This window comes from Lissotriton helveticus, chromosome 9 (genome assembly GCF_964261635.1).
Source record: "Lissotriton helveticus chromosome 9, aLisHel1.1, whole genome shotgun sequence".
Taxonomy (NCBI): domain Eukaryota; kingdom Metazoa; phylum Chordata; class Amphibia; order Caudata; family Salamandridae; genus Lissotriton; species Lissotriton helveticus.
The window spans coordinates 644,649,725-644,673,485 of record NC_136070.1 but is presented as its reverse complement, the minus strand read 5'-3'; the positions used below and the strand labels follow the sequence as shown (position 1 = coordinate 644,673,485).

The 23,761-nt window shown below is 44.3% G+C and overlaps 1 protein-coding gene across 1 annotated transcript in view; it reads right to left on the bottom strand.

Moving 5' to 3' along the window:
- Positions 1-3,203: 3,203 nt before the first annotated feature.
- LOC144781743 (UTP--glucose-1-phosphate uridylyltransferase-like) overlaps positions 3,204-23,761 on the bottom strand; it is a 103,165-nt gene continuing 82,607 nt past the window's right edge. The window contains exons 10-11 of the mRNA XM_078660721.1: positions 4,237-4,341; positions 3,204-3,587 (exon numbers count right to left, since the gene is read on the bottom strand). Coding sequence (XP_078516847.1) covers positions 3,480-3,587; positions 4,237-4,341 — 213 coding nt within the window. The 3' untranslated portion in view covers positions 3,204-3,479. The remainder of the gene's footprint in view (positions 3,588-4,236; positions 4,342-23,761) is intronic.

Genomic DNA, 23,761 nt, shown 5'->3' with positions numbered 1-23,761 from the left:
TTTGTACGTGGGAGCATTGGTGATAGTGGATAGCTACATGTACTCGTGTATCTCGCCGTTGTATTTGATGATTAGATATTGCGTGGAGTCTAACAAGCGGATAAAACGCGGTATTCTCAAACTTGTCTCAAATTTTGAGTATCATGACTAATAGTCCAGGGAAGGACTAGATAATGTTTAAGCCCTGATGAAGTCAGTTGATGCAATAATAAGCATCTAACGAAACACGTGTTGGCTGTGTGGCTGTCAAAGGATTTATTTGAAGAACGACCATTAAAATACATTGGATAACCATAACATTGGATTTGTGGATCACTTTACTTCAACGGATATATTTTCCTTCAAGAAAGACATTACTTCTGCACTTGAGTGGAACTGTCCTTTATACTCTTTTGCATATACTGCATTATTGTTTATTCCTGTGGAGCTCAGGGAGATACCAGTGTTAATGTGTGACAAACTCTGGATGGTTATTCAGGGTTTTCTAGGGATTGTATGGTAACCTGTCCCTTTTCTCTCTTGGAGTTCACTAAAAATACAAACTTATTTGCTATTGTTTTACCCCCAGCTGTGCGCCTAACCTATGACCTGGTGGCCAATTCTAAAAGTGTACTTCTTAAAGAATGTGCTGACTTCAAGATTATCTTCTTAGCCTCATCGTACCATAATAGATCATCTCATATTAACAATAAACCTTGCTGTGGATGCATACTGAATAAACTGCTAGATTGAACAATAATTTATATATTTTTTATATGCATGCTTAACTAGAACATTATTGATAGATTTGTTTCAGTGCATCTGACTAGCCTTTGTATTCACAATGGGACATTGAACGCAGCTTTCAGCTAAGGTAAGAAGGTTCTCAGGAGAATTTTCATCCATTTTTCTAGTACTTGCAACACTGTTTTACTATGTACTGGCGTGAATATTTACTGTGGGAATCGGGAAGAGAAGCAATAGATGTTGACAACACCATGGGATGAGAGGTTTCCTTTACTCAAGAGAATAAGACACCTACTATTTTTTGTTACATTATTGTTTGTTTTTATATTATAATAAGTGTTTCTAGTTAGAGAGTTTAGAAAAAGGAAACTTCTTATGATTCTACTATGAGACAGTGACTCTTTTACATCCTTGCCCTTTGTTACCAACAGCTATTGCTATAGGTGACTTTATTATTTTTCATTATTCTGAAATTCTATTGATCAAAGCTACTGAAACGATCATCCCTCTATCACTGATATTGGTGGTTGCTACTGCAGCTGTGGAAACTCAGCTGAGTTTCCAGAACGATTCTTTATGGGAAGTTCTAGTCTTTATGCTCCAAAACATCTTGCTCTTTTCAAGAAGGGACTCTTCACGGGTCCTATTTTAGGATAGATTAGGTTCTTTAGCTAGTTAGTGACAATTGTCTTTATGGAACACTCTGTATTGATTTATGTTGTCACTAATCAACCTCTTACTCGATATTTCTGTAAACTGTACTAATCTGAATAAAGATGAACAAACCTACTAAATCCTAAAGATAAATAAAGGTTTTGAAAACGTATTTAACCTCTCATCTTTGACTGAAACTAAGGATCTGGCAGTTGATGATACATGCATGACCTGTGTTTTGTTTCAGCTCCATTCGCAACACAGTGACAAAGGTCCATCTGACCTGTCAAGCTCCATCTGGATTTCCAAGGGTCAATCTGTAAGTATGGGTATTTAATTTTAGAGACCACCTTGGTCGACTGTTTAGGCACCAACACCTCTGACATGTCATTTAGGAACATTTCACACCAGACACTGCAACATAATGTTAAAAATAACATGGACACACAGAATCTAGTCAGTGTCAAAGAGTACTTACACAACTTTATTTAGTATATTTTTTTACAAATTTACAAAGGTACCTTAAATAAAACCTATGCGTGGGTAACCATATATAAAGAAATGGTTAAAAGACGGGAATGGGAGAAGGAACTGAATGAGAATGACAAGCACTGACAAGGTGACCGTCATATTTTTTCTGTCACAACTCTACCACACTACCTGTAATGCAAGTGCAGGTATTTCGCTTACTTATTGTTTAGGAATCTGAGAATTGCAACTCTGAGACCAGTCCTGCCTGTCAATCATTATCTTATCATTTTCTTATCTTCTATAAGGTTTTTATCCTGTGGCAGACCAGACACAACATCCTTCATTGTTTTCTTTTTAAGAACATTTACAAGGATGATTTAGATTTAGAATTCTTTCAAACTTTTCTAAAGATACAACAGAAAACATGCTCAAAAACCCCAAGGAGGATTCTTACTGCTGAAAAACTCAAGGCTGTTTTCCGATCCATTTAACTATGTTTGTGGCAGAAGTGGTATGTTTTAAACCACCAGCTTGCAAAAAATCCTGAAAAACATATATATATATATATATATATATATATATATATGATATTCTTTAAATAGACAACATATTTTGGTGGGGGCTGTGGACCAAACCCCTAAATATGTTATGAACATCTATTCTTCCAATTACTTCTAGATAAATAGTTCTTCCATCGTCTAATTTATTGTTCTTAAAAAATACCAGGTGATTATCCCCTCAAAGCAGTTTGAATGTTCCATTTCCATTCATTACATAATGCCAATTTATGCAGGCAGCGCATACTAAGTTTCAACTGGATAGATATTTCTGTAGTCTACTGTTTCGATATTCCAGTCTTTTTTGCTGAATAGCACAAACTTCCAGCGGGTGCATATCCCTAACACTTCTTCACCGAATACTCAAGTTCCCTGCAGAGAGAATATCCTCAGCCTCAGTTGGTTGAATACCCCAAACTTTCCTGCCTGAATATTTCCAATCTCTGTTGATTTAATATATTAATAGCTCCACTTTCTGTTTCTTGGCTATCCTCAGACTCTGCACATTAAAAGACCCCCAATCTTAGTTGTGTTATATTCCCAACTTCTGCAGGTTGAATATCTCTAATCGCTGCTCCATGAAGACACTAGGCTGTTGAATGTCAAAAATTCCGGCTGGGTGAAACATACTATTTCTGTTGGATGAACATCCCCAAAATCCATTAATTTAATGTATTGAAGGCACTGAATAAAAAGCTTGGCTGCACAGGATTGCCACTAGGGCGAAACAAAAACCGAAAGGACATTTGAGGTGTAATGGGTCACTGCCACTCAGCACCATCCCATCTGAGGTAAATTTAAGTGAACTTTAGGTTTATTTTCAATTTGCAATTCCTGCTTTAATTTAGAAGTGGAAGAATGAGACAATAATGGGTACATGAAGTCACTCAGAATACTTGGAGCCCAAGAGAACACTTAAGTCGAGTGGGATAGGGTAAATCCTCTCTTGTGCAACGGGTGGAGGAAGAACCAGTGAAGTATCTCGTAGAATGAGACACCACAGTTGGCTCCAGTTTGGAAGTAGGGGATCATTGCTACATCAGGCTCCTGGTGTCGCTGAACCAATATGGGTCAGTGGTCATGAATTCGCAGGTTTCCTGACACAATTTTGTTCTCCAGGATTGTCCCAGTAGGGATGTCAATACGGTCACCATGGTTGGCAATGATGATTACGGTGCCCTAGAAAAGAACCAAACAAATGGTTACAACATGAACATTAAAAAATCACACACTTCATTGAGTTTTACCTTTAGGCTTAATGGGTATTGCAAATGGACTGGGATGCAAAGCCTCTAGTCTTAGAGGGGCCGCTCAGTGTAGATAAAATAAAAGTTCTCATGACCTAGTCCAACATGGCTAACAATCACCAACAATAGGCATTTGATCAAGTTCTTTTGTTTGATGATGTCAGCTTGGGTTCTGAGATCTATTGTGAGATCATTTACCGGATGGTCCTTTTAGGCCTGGTTATGATTACAGATACTCTCGATATTAACACAGGACCGGCTCAGTGGCTTGGCTAAGGATACACAGCCTGTCGTTTCTAGGAAAAGATGGTCTACTTGATATGCACCTTATACCTCATATAGTAGAAGAAATCAGCATGCTTGGCGAGAGTAACAACCCCTCTTTAGGGTCAATGTGTGTAGGACAGGGACATCTGCCACCTCTAGGCCCGAATGGGGTCAGGAACAGACACATGGTCACAGAAAATATATTCTTTAGAATTGGGAGCGCTCAAATGATTCAAAGAAAACTGTTTGTTATTAGATACTGATTTTACTCCAACTCCTACCCACATTGCCACTCCAGGACTCTCAGGACTCACCTTCAGTGTGACGTCCTTCCCAAAGGTGACATCGCCTGACACAGTCAGGTGGTCCAACTCTAGCAGGTCCGGGATGTTCTGGAAGCGATGGAGAAAGTCGCGCACCTGGAATGAGATGGCCAGAAACGCTGGATGAATAACTGACTGGAAGTTTACAGTGATGAGATTTTTAAGGAGGACCTTTGCAAAAACTACTATATGTGGCATGCATTGGCACAAGATTGTAGTTTGTGAAACAGTTTCATGCACCAAAATAAAACAAAATGCAAAAGTGGTATTGCACTTTAGCTTTTGGACAATCACTTATGTGGGTTATTTGGGCACCAGAAAGATAAAAACCAGGGCCACCCTTATTTTACTACCTGAATGCAGTTAAGGCAGGCATACAGTAATAAAGAGAAGAATCAATAGGAAATATAAGAGGCCGTAAATAAGTTGGAGTCTGCAATAGGAGGCGTTTGTGATTAGATTCTTGATGTCTAATAGAATGCCCCTGCCCACTCATAGTTCTACTCTGTTTTTAATGCTTTTACGTAGGTTTCTTTTTGCATAATATGATATTTAACATTAAGACAGCAGTATACATTGTTACCATACATTTATTCATGAAATGGAGTATCGACCAATATCGCCTACATAGTCAAATTAAATATACATCATATCAGCATTCACCAGCACATCGAATATTCAGATACCTATTATCGCAAGCCACTTATCCACCTCCCGCCATTGCATTAGATTAATTCCTTATCAAACCAGTCCCACAGTTAGACAATGTGACCAATAAATGCATTTTTCTTAAAGTGTTGATCATTTTTCAGGGGGACCAGTCAACTATTATATATTTTCTATGCTACAAGCGCATCTCAGAGTGGCCTTGTGTAAATTTTCCGTTCCAAATTTAACAGGACCATGGGGCATATTACCAACAACTAGCAATATTTATCACTAAATGGGCTTAACAAGTTTTTTTTTATCGCCAAGCATCACCGGATATTATCGCAGAGATAACGTGCTATTAGCAACGTTTATCTCTAAAGAGATAAAATATCCGGCGATAGCGGCGAAATGTGTGAATATCGCTGAGAATACAGTGATATTCACGCATTAACGCCAATGGGGTCTTAGCCATAATATCCACCTCCCATTGGATATAATGGCGTTAGCTTTTGGAGATATTCATATATATATATATATATATATATATATATATATATATATATATATTACCTACTGGCGGTCGCCAGTAGGTATATATAGTTAGGATTTTTTCTCTATGGGATTTTTGAAAATTCTATGTCAAATAACTTTGGCGTTTGTGGACGGAATTGGCTGAAATTTTCAGGAAAATGGCACATTTTGTTTCTGAGCAGCCCCTGAAAATTGGGGGGGGGTTCGTCCAGGGGGGGTCGAGAAAAAAGGGGGGTCCCAAAACGTGTTTTTAACATTGAGTTTTCCATAGGGCGGTTGGCCTCACTTTTAGCCCGAACGGCTGAATGGATTTGCACGAAACTTGGCAAAATTGTAGGGACTGGTAGCCCGATGTGCCTTTTGTAGGTCTCAATATATGTGCTACAGTGGATTTTGAGAAATTAACGTTTAAAAAAAGATATATATCTGTAACAGCGGACCGGGCAGCGCTCCAGTACGCGTACTTTTCGCGCAACGGAGCTTTGTGAAGCGAAGCTGATTGGTTCTCCGGCGTCTGTAAACATTCCAAACAGTCCGTAGCGGCCGCCATCTTGTCTCTCGGTAGGATCGAGAGACAAGAGGAGGCCAAAGCGAAGGGGCAAATGACCATAAGGGGGCATAGTAGATCCTCGCTGACCCCCTAGGTTTGATGTGGAGGTTTTAAAAGGGCCCCGCGGGGCAAAAAAAAATAATAATAATAATAATAATCGAACGGCTGAATGGATTTGCACGAAACTTGGTAAAATATTAGGGACTGGTAGCCCGATGTGCCTTTGCTAGGTCTCAATATATGTGCTCCAGTGGATTTTGAGAAATTAACGTTCAAAAAAAGATATATATCTGTAACAGCGCTCCGCTTCGCGTAACGGAGGTTTGCGAAGCTGATTGGTCATTCTGTCACTGGGCTATAGTTGGGCTACATCTGGCTGATATTTGGGCTACATTTGTTTTTTTGTCTCTGGCGGCCATCTTTGGGCTACATTGGGCTACATTGGGCTTCATTGGGCTTCATTGGGCTACATTGGGCTACATTTGGGCTCCAACATATATATAGGCCAATGTAGCCCAATATATATTTTTCAAAGTTAATTTTCGTAAAAACCACTGGAGCATATATCTTGAGACATAGCAAAGGCACATCGGGCTACCAGTCCCTACAATTTTGCCAAGTTTCGTGGAAATCCATTCAGCCGTTCGAGCTAAAAGTGAGTCCAACCGCCCTATGGAAATGAAGGAAATGAATGGGTAATTTGTAATTAGCAAATAGCTCATCGCAAACTAGGAATGGTAAAGAATCGCTATTTATTCCTTAAAGTTCGCTATTTAGGAAATGCAAAAAACTTTGATGATACATATGGCGGTTCATCTCTAACAAGATAAGAAGCATAGGGATAGATTTATGATGACTGGCGCATCACCAGGGATGTGTTAGTCATTCTGTGCCGCTGTTCCGTCACCTATGGTGTGCTGCATTTACAATGCGGCGCATCATGGGGCAAAAACAGCACAGATGCGTGATGTATCTGTGCCGTAAAGGTGGCGCATTGCTGGAGTTGTATCGCAAGTGTGATGAAGCTCCAGCAAGGGTCGGGGGTGCCCCTGTCGCAGGGTTTCTGTTCTCACACAGAACTGTGGACAGAGGATTGGAACCTCGGCGAATTAGGGTGCCCCAAAACTCACCTTAGTAATCAAAAACCCCTTAGCAAGCTAGGTACAGTGTCACATTGGATATAACAAACTCTCAATGTTTAGACAATCCAGAATATGAACTTATAGTACCTCAGGATACGTGGAACTCATGAACAGTCGGTCGTTATATATTTCTTAGAAACCAGAACATGGAGTTAAGAAGAACACATGTGTATTTGAAATGTTTATTTACTAATGCCGTCTTCTCAGGCGTAGTATCTTAGATAATACAAGTACACATATTATCAGTAGCAAAATTACCAGCATAGTTACTAGTACATAAAAAGCGAATGGTGACAGTATGTTAACATGCTGTAAATGAATAAGAGTTAGCAACACTTATAAGCAGCCACGGGCCGTGGAGGGAGTTACGGTGGGGCAGGGAGGCGGGGAGGGGGAGGGGCAGGGTGGAGAGGGCTCCACCCTGCCCCTCCCCCTCCCCGCCTCCCTGCCCCACCGTAACTCCCTCCACGGCCCGCGGCTGCTTATATCTCACCCTCCCTAATACACATATTATATTATTTGCTAAGAAGGTCTGTTTGTGTTGGTTTAGGGCGTGCCCATACTTTAGTGTCTTAGATTTGAAGGAATCACATCAGCATACACCAGCTCTTTCTTCATGTGAACCGCATCAACTGTTGTGTATGTGTGTTCGGCAAAGCAATATAAAACCCGCCTCATGCCCAGAATTGGCAGAAGCTGCACTTATGTTATGAGTATGAAGTCGTGGAGATCAGACCTCATAACAATTCTGTATCGTGTTGTTCTTGAAAGTTCAGCACTCGCTGTACAGATATAGTTTAACAAGCAAAGCAGATAGTAGAGCAATAACATATTATTCTCATGTAAACCACGATGAACTACTAGGTTGAAAGCTAAACCAACAACTAAGTGTCGTGTGCAGAAGTTGCAAAAAAGGAAAAATGGCGTTTAAACCGGTAATGAGCCCATGCTAACTTAACACGGTGTAAAGATATCCAGGACCTAGATGACACCTCCCCATGATCCGGAAACGAACTGAATAAGATAATAGAAGTGCCATCTCATGAGAGCAGATTGCAACTTTATATGTGGACGGTCCGCAAGGTAAAACATTAAAAACTAGGAAAATGTAATGCTAAAGAAAAATAAAACAGCCAAGTACTTTATCGAGTCTTAAGCCAATAGGCAAGCTAAATAATAAAAACTTGACAAATAAGTCAATGAATTGTCAATGAAATGCTAGTACTCAGCATATCAAACATGAAAAAGGTCTATGACATAACTGTGTATGCAAAATAAGCTGCAACAGCCTCCAATAGGAAGTCACCGTCTTCATCCGAAAAGAGTTCAGCCATCCAATTTAAAAGCGGAAAAGAACATACGTGCTCTCCCAGCACCGGATCCTCTATCACCATCAGAGGACAGCTCGGTGGGTTTTCAAGAAAGCTCTGTTCCAAGAAAGACTGTGTTGCCGCCAGTAAATTCCAGGGACCAATTAGTCCATGCATCAATGCCACAGCCATAATCCTTTCGCCAGGACAAACCAACTCGTGAGTAATGATAGGAGTCATCAGCTGATTAAAGTCGACGTCAGGAGAAACCGGTCCGCAGAGACACAAATCAATGGCCCAATCGAAATCACAGGTCAGGCAGTGAAATACAGGCTGGACACAGGTGAAGTAGGAGAATCGAAAAGATAATCCATATGCCGTGCTTAATATCGCCAACGGCATTGTGCCATAATATTCTAGCATGTGATTGCGGAACAGTGTCAGCAGCTGCAGGGCGGGAGCTTGCACAGGAGGGACATCCATATTTAAAAATGTAAAAAAGCACAAGAGCGTCCGCTGGTAATGCAAGTAAAAATGGGAATCCACGAAGCACAGTGGAAAAAAATAGAATGAAAGAAAGCAGGGATGACTCCAAAGATTTTCTCAAATGAAGTCACGAGACCACTGGTAACAACTTTAAAAAAGTGCGCCAGGCCCTTTGTGGAGGACGCGTTAAAGATAGTCCGAACCATCTTGCTGAAATGCAAAGGCGAATCTGTATTGAAAAGGGTCTGCACCTCTGTACGGGTGTTCGCTATGTGAAGCACGAAAGTTTCACGGGCCAAACTCAAGGCCACCTCTCTCTGAGACAAAAGAGCTCTTATTCTTGCCATGCCGTTGAAATCTGCTCCCAAGGTTGGTATTTGTGGCCAGATTGAAAACTCCCTATGTTCATGTGTGGGAGGAAATAGAACATTTCTGCAGCAAATAACCCGTTCACTTACTGTTACGATAAAAGGAATACTTTTAATTAACCCAGAACAATCTTCATTATTGAGCATCAAATAACTACCATTTTCCAACAACTTGAACGTGGGGATGATAGCAGGAACTGGCGTGCCTTGCAACACGCAAGCCATATTTGGTCGGTGTTTGTTGCATGAACCGTGTAACTGTATGTGCCTACACATTAGTGAATGATCTGGCGTCTCAGTGCATTCCTCTCCATTCAGATAAACTTCTTGATCATCTTTGAAACATCTGTATGTGTATGGAAGCGACCAGACCTCATGAAGAAAAGCACTACCTAAAGGTTCATAACGACCTATTGGTATATATTTCATACAATTTGAAAACTTATATAAAGCAAAAGGCAGCGTTATTAAACCGTGGATAAGGCACGTTGCCAAAAAACCCGCAATCCTCTGCTGATGATGTCACTGAGCATGTCATGAATGATGTAATATGTGACATCATCAGCAGTGGATTACGGGTAATAGTATCTCTAGTTTACTCCCCTATAGCTGTCTTTCTTTTAACATAAGTGTCTGTTTCCTTCCCTTATACTTACTGTTCTTTTTTAAAAAAACATTTTTTGGTTCACTTCCGGTTCGCGTACCGGCGAGCGAACTGGGAAGCGAACTACGAGAAATAGAGGTTGGCACAGTTCCAAATATTGTACCAATTTTTTATTGTTTTTGTTGTTTTATATTTTTTTTATTATTTTTCTGAACATTTTTTTACTTTTTTGGAATTTTTCGGAACAGTTTTATATTTTTTTGGGGTTTTTCTTGCAGGGGGCAATGAAAACGATTCATTGTAAAGGGCTCAACAGGAGCAACAAAACAAAAAAAAAGTATTTATTATTTGGGGCGTTTCGTACAAACTTGCATATGATAGTCAATAGCTCTGTTGATCAGAGTGATGCTTCTTTCTCCGTAGCAAATGAATCCATTGCAATATACGCAGACGTGTTTTACTTCATGAAATCTCGTTTGAATATTTGGCACCATCTCCCTGCCCTCTGGTCCCGTTACTTCCGGTACAACAGATCTTCTGGCCATAATAGGGAGATTATCTAGGTCGTTACGAAACTGTGCAGCACTGTAGTTGTTAGGATGCCACCTAGTCATATGGCGATGCATTGTGTAGTTTCCGAAACTGTATTTTTTGTCGGTCCCTCTGGACAGTCTATCTTGACATATAAGGCAAGTTACGTATCTTGCATTTACTTTTTTCTGACCTTTGGGAATTTTAAAAAATTGCCAAATGAAGTTTTCTTTCCGGTGAGACGTCCTGGGCTCCTCAGGCAAAAAGTGCCTCTCTTCGTGCTCGTCATCCTGTTCCTCTTCTTCCTCTTCTTGCTGAATTATAACTTGAGCAGGTGGTCCACTCTTCCTTGGATGTGGTGGAGGTGGTGGGGAAGCACCAGCTGAAGCTACTAAAGAAGCCATTGCTCACTGGTAACAAAGGGTCTTTCTCTCACAATGATGAAAGTCAGAGTGAGGAAAGAAGGAGGGATTTTCATCATTTGGGAAAAACAATAGTTCTCAACCAATGAAAAGTGTTCATTTTAGATTATATGACCTAGTCTTACATCATTAGGAAACCAAAAGTGAAATGAACCAATGAAAAGTGTTATTACCAAGTCACATGACCTGCTGTGTTTACGTTAAGCGCTTTGCAGGGCCTCCCGGTTTGCTTCCAGAAACCTGTGCTTTGCGACTCGGTAAGCGTACCAGTTCGCTAACGTAGCACGTCATATGACGTATCACGCGACAACGCGAAACGTCATGCGGACGGGAGGCGTCACGATGTTGTTTTCTAACGCGGCAGTTGCGGTAAAGAAACGTTTACCGGCTCGCGGTCTATTTCGCGGCATCAAGGTCAGCTAACGGGAAGCTTCCCGATTCGCGAAGCGGGAACGAAGAAAAAAAAATATTTAAAAAAAAAATTATTAATAAACATATAAAATATATTTTTGGATTTAAAGAAGAATACATTTTACAGCTACAGATATTAGCTGTTAAAAAACCAATGAAATTCACTGAAAAAACCATAGGTTATAGACCATATATAGTTAGGAATTAGCATTTACAAAACCTTGAAAATTCACTGAAAAAACCATAGGTTATAGACCATATATAGTTAGGAATTAGCATTTAGAAAACCTTATTTTACTCACACAAAACCATTGAAATTCCATATATAGTTAGTTGCACTAACTATATATCGCGCACCCGCAATCCACTGCTGATGATGTCACATATTACATCATTCATGACATGGTCAGTGACATCACTGATGACATCACTGATGACATCTCAAATGACATAACTGATGACATCTCAAATGACATCACTGATGACATCATGACACACCAATACCAGTTACTACATACGCACTCACTGATTCCTACGTCTACACACACATTCACTCATTCACCCATACAATCACTCATACATACAGTCACTCATTATTACAACACTATCTTATGCACTCATACACCTATGCAGACAGTCACACACTGCCACTCATCCATGGAGTTACTCACACACCAAGTCAGTCCTGTAAAGAATCAATCACACTTCCATTTCTTCATCTATACAGTTAAACACAGAACACCATACTTCAGTGACATCACTGATGACATCACTAATGACATCTGAAATGACATCACTGATGACATCTCAAATGACATCACTGATGACATCATGACACACCAATACCAGTTACTACATACGCACTCACTGATTCGTACGTCTACACACACATTCACTCATTCACCCATACAATTACTCATACATACAGTCAGTTATTATTAGAACACTATCATATGCACTCATACACCTAGTCAGTCCTGTGAAGAATCAATCACACTTCGATTTCCTCATCTATAGTTAAACACAGAGCACAATACTTTTCACACATATACTAACACATACTTACTCTCTTATACAATCACTGATACAAGTACACATTGATATGCACAGCGTCACACACCTCCCAGCCAGCCACACACACACTCAGTCTTCCATCCATCCAGTCATTCTTCAATATGTAAAACGTATTTAAACTTTACAAAAACACACAGACACTAGATGATGTCATCAGTGATGTCATCAGTGATGTCACTGACCATGTCATGAATGATGTAATATGTGACATCATCAGCAGTGGATTGCGGGTGCGCGATATATAGTTAGTGCAACTAACTATATATGGAATTTCAATGGTTTTGTGTGAGTAAAATAAGGTTTTCTAAATGCTAATTCCTAACTATATATGGTCTATAACCTATGGTTTTTTCAGTGAATATATATATATATATATATATATATATATATATATATATATATAGCGCGAATATTTCCATCGCTACGCCTGCGTTGATAATAGGCGATAGCGATGTTAGCGACTGTTTTTAGTCGCTAACAGGGTGGGTACGCCCACTTTGCATGTCATTAGCGATAAATTTCGCTGACATGCAAAGCTGGCCCCAAACCGCTCGCTATCGCCTACAAGCTGTCGCTAACTGCTGTTAGTGACAGCTTGCTAATAGGGCGATAGAATTATCGTCGCTTAGCGGCCAAAAATGCCCTCCTTGATAATATGGCCCCATGTTCTATTTTGGAGGACCACCTCCTGCTCTTCATAAGCTAATCAGGGTGGCACCTTACACTTTTGTCCACTTAACCAACTCCATCTCCCACCATTCTGTGGGTTTCTGTTGCTCTTCCACTCCAATGCAAGCTATCTTTTTGCCAGCAAAAGTGCAAGAAAAACACATCTACACAGCTTTCCATTTTTCTATTATCTGCTCATCAATCCTAGCAGGTAAGTCTTGAGGTCATGAATAACTGGCTTTTCTGCCTCATTTTCTAAGAAAGTTAAAACATGCATCCATTACAACTTTATTGATTGACATGACCAAAACATATACATTGTGTCTGCCCCTTGCGTATGTCTAACCTCTTGGGCGGCTGTCTACCACATCTGCAAACATCTTGTGCATTGTCAGATATAAACTATGCATACTACATAACTCAATAAGCTGAAATCTTACATTTCTAGATGCCTTCTTCGGATACCCCAGAGCCTTCACTCATTCTTCATTCACAAGTTTGCCCCCCCCGCCCCATGTCCCAGGACCACATTTTTTCCATAGACATAGCCTTAATAATGATAAAGCACTATGTGTTTGTGGGTGACCATTAATTATGTCCCACCTTTTTCTGGATTTCCTTATTAAAGCTTGAAATGCCAGAAACTGACCCTTCTGTACTTCATATTCCTGTCGTATGCTATGGAACAAATGCAGTTTGTTTCCATTCAATAATTGTCCCTGTGTTTTAACTGCAACCCTCTTTTATCAATCAATCAGTAATCTTATAAAGCGCTACTACTCACCCGTGAGAGTTTCAAGGCACTGAGTGAGGTGGTGGGTCTGCTGTTCAGTCGAAGAGCCAGGTCTTGAGGTCATTCCTGAATTTCGGCAGCAATGGTGATTGCTTGAGGTGCAGAGGCAGGGAGTTCCAGGTCTTCACAGCGAGGTAGGAGAAGGATCTTTCTCAAGCTGTGGTCTTGCTGATGCATTGGGCTGTGTCCAGGGCCAGTTGGACGGTGTAAAGATGTCTGGTGGGAGTGTAGAAGGAAGGCGGTGGTTGGGGTATGCAGGTCCTCCGTTGTGGAGGGTTTTGTAGGCATTCGTGAGAAGCTTGAAGATGATTCTCTTGTTGACAGGTAGCAAGTGAAGGACTCTCAGGTGGCCGGTTATGTGGTTGTGGCGTGGGATGTTCAGGAAGAGTCTGGCAGAGGCATTCTGAACATTGAGTCTGTGTCCCTGGCTCTATCTTCATCATTATTCTACTCTAATGATTTGCCCTGGTTTGCCACCACCAATTGAGAGTAATAGCATTTGCGGTGCACAATAGTGGTCTGGGCCTAAGGTTTCTTCTTCTTTTTTGGACCCCAGGAAGCACCTGCATTTTCTTGTGTAATTCAGACTTAAAGTCAGGTTTTGAAAGCAATTCTTGTACAAATTCCAGAACTAGTTCTTTGGGTACCGACACCCAACCTCCCTGTGTGAGCAGCTCCTATTTTCAGGATTCCAGCTTAAGGTAGAGAGTTCCTTTGGCTTTGGAAGTAGCAGGGTGTTTCTGGGTGCATTCCGGGATGCCAATCCATGGCGTGAAGTAGTTGTAGGTAGCTGACACCACTACTGGTTTCCCATGACATGGCAATTGTTGATTCGAGCAAACAGGGAAGCATTTTTTAATTCATAATAGCAGATCTCCTGGTTCCCATTTAGTGCTCCTGATGAAATTCAAATAACATTTATAAAACACCAAACTTCTCAGAAGAGAGCTTCTAGGTACTAATCCCTAATTAAAAATCCTTTCAAAATCATAAACTGATGCCATACTGGACCAGATAAGAAAGAGAAGTAAAACAATCAATTAAATACCTGCTTGAAAAAACTGGTCTTTCAAGCCCTTTATGGAAGAAAGATTGCTCTGTAATTGAGCGGAGGGAAAACGGCAAACTAATCCATATTCTTGCTCCTCCAGGAAGGCATCACAGCTTCCCCCACGACTCGCTAACCGGATTCTGGGTGGTTGCAAGAAAAACAAATTCATCATCCTCAGAGAGGAGTATAGAAGGAAAAACATTTCTGAAGATGTACTGGCCAACCCAGTGCACCGCACGAAGAATATGTAATTGCATGTGAAACTGGATGTGCTTAGAAATTGGTAACCAGTGCAGGCCTTAAGATTCAAGGAACACTAAGCAGTGCCTAGGGATGTCCTATTACTTACCGGTAATCTTCATTACTCCGGGTCCCGTAGTCCTCGACACCTTCATAACAAAGTGAGATAATCCATCTCACTGACAGAAAAAAAGAACGAAGGAATGCTGGACCTACCCTCCCCCTCCCGCTGGGAGTACATAAGCATACAGGTCCCAGCATTCCCTCTGAAATACCAAGCCATGGATGAAGGCCGGCAGATCGGTAGGGAGGGAGGGAATCGATGAAGGTGTCGAGGACTACGGAACCCGGAGTAATGAAGATTATCGGTAAGTAATAGGACATTACCCCCAGGTCCCTACGTCCTCGACACCTTCATAACAAAGTGAGAAATACCAAAGCAGACCCCGGCATTCATCCCAAAACACAACAAACCACCAGGACACCAAATAAACCCAGAGACTTATGGACAAAAACAGACGAAATCAGGAGCGAACACAGCCCAACACACCCAAAGCAAAAACGCCCTCATCCCCCAGCAGATAGAGAAGGCGGTAATGCCAGATGAAAGTATCAGAAGAAGCGCAAGTGGCCGCCCTTCAGAACACAGAGAGAGGAACACCCCGGACCTCAGCCCAAGATGCAGCCACCCCCCTCGTACAACAACCCTGAACTCCCACAGGAGGAGCCAAGCCGCAAGGGAGCACCCAGCGGGGCACAAAGAAACCCCCCTCCCGAACCACCGGGAGAAGGGAGCCCTGGAGCCCAACAACGCAGGAGGCCCAGAAAGACCCAAGAAGCCAACCGGACAACCGACAGGTCAGCCAGCCAGGAGGACCCCAAAACGGCACTGGCAGAACCCAAAAGGGGAGGCAGAGGGCCAACCAACCCAACCCCAAAAACCACAGAACAAGAAGGGGCCCAGGAAAAGGCACCAAAGCCCACCACTGCCAAGCCAACAAGAGAGGAGAAGCAGCATGAAGACAGAGAGGGAGATCGGCAAGCCACAACCGTCAACCAACACAAAGGGCCTAGCGCACCAGTCAGGCGCAAAGGAGCGGCACAGGAAAGGACACAAGCCCAACCCAATACCCACACGAACAGGGACAGAACCATCGGATACCAAGAGGCTGCAAAAAGAGGCCCAAAAGCACGAGAGAACGAGCGGCCAGTGAGGACCCATGCAGGGACCCCACAAAGGGAGGCCAAGAACAGGGACCACCAGGGAACAAACCCAACAGAGGCAGAGCCGAGACCCCATAGAACCCCGGAAACCCAAGACAACCCCAAACCACAGGAGAGGAGCCAGGAGAGACCAAAAAGGCGTACAACCCCCGAGGGGTGCGGGAACAGACCCAAAAAGGGGAAGAACAAACCCATTTAGAGACAGCAAGAGCAACGGCCAGAGAAACCACAGGCCGAAAGCAGGCCGCACAGGAGGCGAAAACGCACGACCCCAAGGACAGGCCCGCAAGGGGAACACCACAGCACCAGGACCCAGAAAGGTTGAAAAGGGGGAGCGGGGAAGGAGTCAAGCACCCCACACACCAGGGGAGTCCGACACCAGACCACAACCGGCAACCACACCAACAAACCCACCTGCCAAGACCAAGAGAAGGCATGGGGAGGAGGACACCATGAACAGCACCCAAAAAGCAGGAAAGAAGGGCACAGGGCAGCCCAAACCCTGAAACAGAGAGGGGCACAGAAGCAGCGCACCCAAGAAACCAAGGGGCCACCCAGGCAGAAGCCAAGGAAGACCCACAACACCCAGACAACACAGGAGTCAAAGGGAGCAGCATCCTGCAAAAGGAAAAGGACCCCAAAGCGCACCAAGCCACAAAAAGAGCCATAAGAGGGGAAAAGGAAACCACCACTGGAAACCAAATCCCACCAGCCAACCAAGTGCAACACAACATAGCACCAGGCAAGAGGCAAGCGCAACCATGGCCAGAAAGCCCACCAGGGGCCCCAGCAGGACAGTCCCGGAGCAACAGCCAACCAAGGCCCACCAGGACTGAGGGAGGGCAGAATAGCCCCATTGCCCCGGAAAAAAACAACTGAACCTAGGAAACAGGGAGTCCGAAAGCACCAAGAATCTCGAAGCAGGAAGCAGGAAGCGACCCAGCCAAACGCAAGCAGGGGCCAAGCTCAAGAGCAGATGCGCCACACCCAAACACGGGGTGGAATGGAGGGTAGCACAGCCATCACCACGACCCGCAACCAGCATGAACCCCACTCACAGGAAAACCCGCCGGTGGAAAAAAAAAACACAGCCCGGGCAGGACAGCACGCAGAAGGAGAGGAGCGAACGCAAGGGCACCGGAGGGCCCAGCCGCCACACCCAGGCACCACCAGGCGCCAGCAGCGAGGAAAAGTCCACAGGCCAGGAAACCCCACACAGCGAAAACCAGAGCACCACCCATGCGCCGGGGGACAAGAAGAAACATGGCACCCCGAGCACGGGCCAAGCCAACACCCTGGGAAAGACGCAAAGAGCGCCCAGCACCAGGAGCCACAGGCAGGCACCCAGACAGGAACGCACCAGGCCCGAACCCACAAGAACAGGCAGGAACCAACAGGGCGGACAGGCAGAAGGCGGTAGAATCTGGGAAACTGGCAACCCAGGGGGACACCCCACCAGGCACCAAGGACGTCCAGGGGGAACAGAAGCACACAGAGCAGGAAGGCAGGAAGCCCCGAGGCCGGAGGATCGAACCAGGCCAAAACCCCACCAAAGGAAAAGCCCACGAGAGCGGAAAACATGGAGTCAAGGCCGCAGGCCAGCACAGCAGAAGAGCACAGCACATGGAAGAAGAAACCCGCAATGCGCAAACATAGAACGTCCAGTAACCCCTCCGCCCAGACGCCAACCAGCAACAAGCGCCGGGCAAGCGGAAAGCCAGGAGGCCTGAGAATCCAGAACCTGTGGAGGAAGAAGTGCGCAGCACAGGGAAGAAAGGAAGAGACATGGCGCAAAAACCACGCAAAGTCCCAACCCAGCGCAGGGACTGGGAGCGCCACAAGCCAGAGAAAAGCCCCCGAAGACGCCAAGCAGGACTCCCAGACAGGACCCCCGAGGCAGCCCCACTACGCACAGCCAGACCCATCCAGGCAAAACACAAAACACATGGCCATAGGAACATGTAAGTGCGAGGCAACTAGGAAAAAGCGGAACCGCTATGTGGTACTCACAACAGGGGCAGGAAGGACTCCAAGCGTCCTGCCCCCAGGAGCCAGCCCAGGCAGCACCCAAGAGACCAACACCGGGCGGGGTAGAGGACTGCAGCCACCGGTCCGAGACCGACCCTCCATAAAGCCAGCCCCCTGCATCGACACCACGAACAGCCGGGGGGACAGAGAGAAATAAGGCCTGCAGCGCCTCCACAGAACTGGGGATGTAGCCCAGTAGCAGATGGCACGCTGCGCATGCATGAGGCCCCGGGTCAATCCTCGGCAGTACCAGGCATCTCAGTAGCTCATCCCGGCGTTTCCCAGAAGGACAGAATGCCATCATGCAATCAAGCCAGGTAGAGGGACCAGGAGCACCGCCCAGCTTACCCACTAGCCCCCCAAAACAGCCTCAACCGCGTGTCCTTCAACTGGCCAAGCCATAGGAAGACACGCGCTGTCACCCGAAAGGAATCCAGGAGGAGCGGCGCACCAGCCGCAAAGGGCCGGGCGCCCATCAACGCGACTCCCAGCAAGCCCGGCAGGCCAGGAGAAGCGGAACAGGATGACGAATCCACGGAAGAAACAGGTAAGCAGCAAACACGTTATGAAGGTGTCGAGGACGTAGGGGCCTGGGGGTAATGTCAAGTAATAGCCTGGCTGAAGCATTTTGAACAATTTGCAATCTATCAATAAGTTGTTTAGAGGTACCTAGATATAAGGCACTTGAATAATCTAGCCTAGAAGTGACCAGAGCGTGGTCCATCGTTTTTCTGTCAGAAAAAGGTAGAAATGGGAGCACCTTAATTTTTAGGACGCCAAAACAAGTCTTCAGAAGGCTTCGGAAGTAGCATTCCATAAAATGCCGAAGACCTGGTTATTCCAGCTGCCTTAGGACTTGGCTGTGACTGGAATTGGCCCTGCTTGCAGCAATACTTTTCAGTCTGGTTTGTTTTGTTCTATTATCCAGGTTTGGGTGTAGGTGGGTGGACAATCGCGAGAACACTCCTTTGAAAGTAACCATGTGCATAGAAATCAACTTATTATTAATAAGTACTTTTGACCACCTGAACCTGTAAAGAAAAAGATAACTGGGAGTCAAATTAGACTCCCAGATTACGTACAGAATCAACCGGGCATGGCAGGTTATCTAATTCAGTTGGCCACCAATCATTAGTCCAGAGTTGAGGATTCGGACCACAGATAATAACCCAGTTTGATCTGAGTTTAACCTTATATGAATTTGGGACATCCACTTAGCCACCGATGTAATAAACTGAATGAACTTGCGTCTTGTTTGTCTATTGTCCAACATTAGTGTTGTCTGCATAAGAAAACACTTATTTAAAAGTCTGGCAAGGGGGGCCATATAGATATTAAAGCAGGTCGTACTCCATAACGACAACTGGGGTACACCCCGATCGATTGCCACCAAAAAAGAATAAGAAGAAATTTTGATGACTTGGTTACGATTATTCAAGAAATCTGCCCTCAACACCAATTTCCTGCAGGTGATGTAAAAAGAATCTTATGGGAAATGGAATCAAAGGCAGCCGAAAGATCTAGCAGTATAGGCGCTGCCATGACCATCTAGTTGGTGTTTCAAGTTCTCTCTCACCATGAGCCGAAGTGGTTCAGTAGAATGTGCTGCCCGGAAGCCCCATAGTGTGGAATCCAAAAGATTATTGGTGTCAAGATACTGAGTGAGCGAGTAATAGATGTGAGATTCTAACATCTTAGTTGGTGCAAGTAGTAAAGAAATATGCCTGTAATTCGCCAAATTTGAAGGATCCCCATTAGATTTCTTTGGGATGGCAGTGTGACAGGGCGCCCTCGGAGAATGACTGCTGGTGCCCCGGGGTACTGCTATGGCGTGCTTGGCGTCCTCGGAAGGGTGGAGCCCCACCCGAATCCGGAAGTGGCCTCAAGTACGACCACAGTGGAGAAGCCAGGTGTTCAGACCGTGGGAGCCGGAGGAGGATGAGAAGCGACACCAGGAGAACCTGTGACGGAGAAGGCGGAGGACACAGAGCGTCAAGCGACACGGAGGAGAGGGAAGAGGACGCAGGATGGACGAGAGACAGGGAAGCCCATCAGACCAGTGGTGATCGTTTCCTCTGAGGAAGGCGCTACGGACGAGGCGGACGTGGCTCTGTCAGGGAGCCATGGCTTCAGGCAAGTGGCTCATACAACTGGGCGACTGGTGGGCCTTCACCCATACCTACTTCACGGGCCTATAGGGAGGCCAACATTGAAGGCAGAACAGATACATAACCAGACCCAGGTCCAGGGATAGAGAGTAACCCGGAGCGGGAAAGTGGTACACGTGAAGTAGGACGGCCCCCGCATTTTCCCATACCCCACTGTTGTGTAGTTTACCTGTAGTTCTGCCTTTCTGTCATCCAGTTCCTCTGTAATATCATGTGAAGCAACACGTTGAGCCCCAACCCGAGCACTCCCTGAACCCCTACGGAATACAGTCACTGTGTTAGTGGCAAGGGACGACCACCAGAGAACTAACAGCCTCTTCATTTTGTTTTCCTTTCTACCGAGGGGGAATCAACGCCAGGGAACATACCGGACTGGAGCCATCCCGACAAGAAACCCTGAGACCCTGGGACCAAGAGCTTGCACAGAGACGGATGTTGGGATCCCATTCCGCCTAGTGCATTGTTGTAGTGAACATTCTACCAATAAAACCCCCTTTGTGCATCTACCACTGCCTCCCGTGGTTTGTTGTCCTGACAGGCGGTTACTACAGCAGATTTCCATGATGCTGGAACGCGATGGGGACTTACAAGATTCAGTGGGATTTTGTAGTTCACTGGGTCATCACTTTCTTGTTTTTACCTTTGAGTTGACCAGTTCTTCACTTGTGCCTTGTCTTCCAGTGTATTCTGAGCCTTTCTATTAAAGCCTTAGCTTCTCCCAACAGTTAATATTGTGAAATGCTATTTGTGTGCAGAACCTGAAGATTTAGTGGTGAAGCATCTGTTCAGATATTTAAATCAAGAAGAAAAAAAAAAAGAATATTCTGCCTGAAATGTTGGGAAGTGGTGAGCAAACAAAGATAACTTTGTCTTATCAGGGACATCATATTCCAGCTCCTGACATTCACTGGTCAAACGTCGCTTCCCCATTTTATCTAAGTGTGTTACCTTGGCCTCAGGGCCATGTTACATCTAGAGATGCTTTCATTTGCAATGCACACAATGGAAGAACATGTTTTAATTCACCTAAAGCTCTCTATTCCTTGACTACAAGGGTGTCAGTCTTTGTCGTTCACATGGACCTCCATTGGAGTACACCTTTATCTGCAATAAATGAGATCATTTAATTGGATTTTTGAAAGTTCATTCCAAAACCTTTACACTGTTTATTTGTCAGCAGGCAAGGATTTGGTAGAGGTATGAAGTGACAATGCCAGAGTAGAGCTTCAGGGGAGAAGGGCTATTGGATAATACCAATGGCAAGAGAAGAATTGCAGCAGCAAACCTATCTTTGCACCTATTGTTCTATGAGCTTATAAACCTTCCCAAGTGGAGCACTAAATGTTGAAGACCTGGGTTGTTATGGGTGGTTCCTTTGTGAACTATGTAGAACTGCTAGAGTAGATTTTGGCCTGATTTATACTCTGCCAGAGAGGCGGCCAGTCTGCCAGAATGGGTTTGAGGACCGTCCTCCTTACCTAGACTGCCTTAGGTTTGTCTTCATCTGCATGAGTTCTTTCAGTAGAACATTTAAGTGAGGTAGGTACAAAAATCAGGAGAGGATGCTTTAGAAAAAGCTAAAGCTGAATATTCATTGTAAGCTGATAAGGAAAAACTCCTCTACCTAAATATACCATAGGTGAGAAAATACAGTTGGTCACTAAGAAGTTACACTTGAAAAATCCTCTGCCTGTTCAGGTGAACTGTGCAGCAGCTCCCTTCAAAGCACTGAAAGTATGTAGAGCAGGCTCTTAGTTCAAAGCCTCTGCTTGGAAAATTCGAAAAAAGAGGGAGTTTGTTTTCATTAAAAAAAGAATCAAAAGCCACATTGAGTAGTTTTCTGTGTGTGTGGGGGCCCTTTTGCATCTTCTAACTCCTTGCCGACTATGCAATGCAAAGCGGACTTGTGCACAGAAAATAAGTTACCGCTGCCTGCCCTCTTTAGGGCAGAACCCCCGTCACTGAGACCTGATGGTCTCTTGGTGGAAGGGCCGTCAGATCAGAGGTGTATACTGGCAGAGCCAGCAGAGTCTCTGCTGATGTAAATCTGAAGTTATCTCCAACTCTATATAGTGCATGGGAACCCCGTGTTTGGTGGGGCGAGAGCACTGCCAAAATATGACAGCTCTCCCACTTTACCCTATTCTGAAAAAACCACTTTGTTTGCAGTGTGAACCACAGGACAAAATGTATTCATTCATATTGAGCCAATGCAATGCTCTTTTCAACACCAAGTGCAAGAGCATCTATTTGCTTCACATAGGAGTCCATCACAATACTAGCTGACTGGAAAAATGAGATTGTTTCAGAACAGGTCAGTTTCCATACTCCCAGAATGAGATGTAGATGCACACTTTGTGAAAAACACCTACATCTGTCCTCACCTGCTGGTGTGGCAGGCATATGTAGAAGGGAAGCAGAGAGATATATGCCTTCAACAAGTCACATTCTCCTGCATTGGTCCTGGTTGGCACAAGCTGCTGCAAGGCAATTCAGAAGGAGGCAGAAATGTTCCTTGACATGAATGTCATCTGATTTCAAACACTGATCATGTAAACCATAAGCACTGGAGTACAGAATTGGATTTAAACTCCTATTTCAGAGTTACTAATGGGATGTTACACCATCATGCTCAAATCATGTTTCATATAAGTTCCAATCCATAAAATAATGGGATGTCTCACGGTTCGAATCAATTTAAGCCATTCTTTTGCAGTGTTATGTTTATGGTTATGTTATAAGTATTTGTAAAGCGCCCTATTACCAGGAATGGTGTCCAAGCACTGAGGAAGGTCCATCCTGGCCTACTGAGGGCTGTCCAGAGGGCCATTCGAAGAGCCAGGACATAAGCTTCTTGGCTCAGATGTTTAGAATCAGTATGTTCTAGCACTTGGGAGCAATGTGTAAGAAGGCCCGGCCACCAGATTTAGTTCTGCATATGCATGGCATGTGTGAAAGTAGGAACCGGGTCAATTGGAAGTGCTGGGTAGGTCTGAGAAATGAGATGCAGCTATTGAGATAGACCGGTCAGTGTTGTGCAGGCCTTTGAAGGTGTGTGTGAGGAGTTTAAACTGGGCCGGTTTGTGTATTGGAAGCCAGTGGATTTGTCTGAGGTGCGATCTGATATGCGTGTGTATGTGGGAGGTTGAGTATGAGTCTGGCTGTAGAGTCCTGGATGGTTTTCTGATCCCGGAGTCGGGGGCTTTCCTGTAGTAACGTTTTCTAGTGACTAGGAAATGAGTGACGGCCTTTCAGGTGCCAGT